The sequence below is a fragment of the Phytophthora parasitica genome (assembly GCF_000247585.1).
Source record: "Phytophthora parasitica INRA-310 unplaced genomic scaffold supercont2.32, whole genome shotgun sequence".
Classification (NCBI taxonomy): domain Eukaryota; phylum Oomycota; class Peronosporomycetes; order Peronosporales; family Peronosporaceae; genus Phytophthora; species Phytophthora nicotianae.
Genome location: NW_008649018.1, coordinates 506506 through 508083, shown reverse-complemented (window position 1 = coordinate 508083; position 1578 = coordinate 506506). Strand labels below are relative to the sequence as shown.

Sequence of the window (1578 nt, the reverse complement as noted above, 5' to 3'; positions counted from 1 at the left end):
GTGTGTGTGGCGTGATAACGTAGCAGGTTTGAAGCAACGCAAACTCGCTCGGAATCAGCGGGTGGTGATGGATTAAGAAAAATCCGGTCTCTCTGAAAGCTGCGCCTTGCAGGAATTTCCCTCCAAATAGCACTGGACGGACGTTGGACTGCCAAACAATCACGTCGCGAGTCTCTTCTTTGAAATATCGCTTGGCTTGCCGTGTATGAAAGACTACAGTCTTTGAATCGTCAGTATAAAGCTCTGTTCCACAGCTTTCCACGATGGTATCAAAAGTCGAGTGCACGATCTGAAGTTTCAAAACAATAAAACTTAGCCAACGATCAACCGATGGTGAACCAAATAACTTACATGGTTGAAGTGACATCGCGCAGAGGGACGGACACGCTTGGAGACGACGTCCCAAACTGCTCGCCCTGTTTGTTTGGTTGGAAATGGGAATACTTTGGTACCAAAAACGCGCGAAAAGACGTGTCCCGTGCCGTTTATCAGCATCTCCGGCACCGTGCACGACGAAGGAGCGGTCAGATCCACGCAGCACCGACTAAAAACTTTGTCAACTTGCTGGTAACTTGCGTCGGTGCTTGCAATTAGCTGATTCAAAGTAGCCTGGGTGAAGATTTCTGCGTCGTACGCTCGAAGGTATTCGATGGCTTTAGGATGCATCGAGCTTGACCTCTTCAAGGAAAAGAGAACGCAATATTAGCTGCAAATAGCTTCACCCTCTCACGTTGACACGTACCTTGTCTAGTGAGCACTGGTGCAGTAGAGCTTGCAGTTTGGAGATGATGTCGGCGTTCGATGCAACCAACCCTTTGAGCCGTCGGTTTTCTCTGGTCGCCTTCATGCGCTCTGAAATCTGTTGCTGGGCTGCCGCCCTCCACACAGTCCGAGCAATGTCAGCAAAAGGTGATTGCTTGGCATGGCTCGAATTGTTCTCATCCTGTATTACGACAGCTCGCCGCACTTGCTGCATCGCTGCTACTTGCGTTTCTAGATCTGCCGCCTCCGTCCTTAGTACGCGGAGTTCTTTACGTTGTTGTTCCCGGGCGTGGTTCGGATTATATGTTCCTTGTCTCTTTTTCTGCCGTGACCGGGTTGCTTGCGTTGTCTTGGATGAATCCAGGCTCGTGGCAAGTCGCGTCTGAGTTGTCTGAACGTTTAAAGTCATAGCTGGAACTGCATCGTCATTAAGAGGCAGTAAGGGCGTCTCCTCCTCGTAATCGAACCCAAGGAGCTCGTCGAGACTCGCAGCAGATGACGCAGAAGTAACAGAGTCTGTAAAACTGGGCACCCCCATTGACAGGTCTCCCGTAAACTCGTCGATAAACGAGAACGCCGCCTCGACCACTTCGCGATGTTCGTTCATTTTGTATTTGTTGAATGTTGGTACAGTGTACCGAAAACTTGGAATTAGAATTTATTAATACTACCTACTACTTCCTCCGTCCGAAAATATAAGGCAGTTTGTCCAAAAATTTCATTTCTAAGCTCAAATCATCGTATGAAGGTTCATTAATTGGCTAATAGTAAGGCGCTCCGCGTAATGATGCGATTGGTGGGTTTCACGAATAAATT

General features: G+C 48.4%; 1 protein-coding gene across 1 annotated transcript; it reads right to left on the bottom strand.

The window, feature by feature from the left end:
• Window positions 1–159: 159 nt before the first annotated feature.
• On the bottom strand, window positions 160–1369 carry PPTG_13384 (hypothetical protein; the record flags this gene model as incomplete). The annotated part of the gene is made up of 3 exons (XM_008909010.1): window positions 160–213; window positions 352–678; window positions 743–1369. The coding sequence occupies 3 exons, from the start codon at window positions 1367–1369 to the stop codon at window positions 160–162; spliced, it is 1008 nt and encodes a 335-aa protein (XP_008907258.1).
• Window positions 1370–1578: the final 209 nt, after the last annotated feature.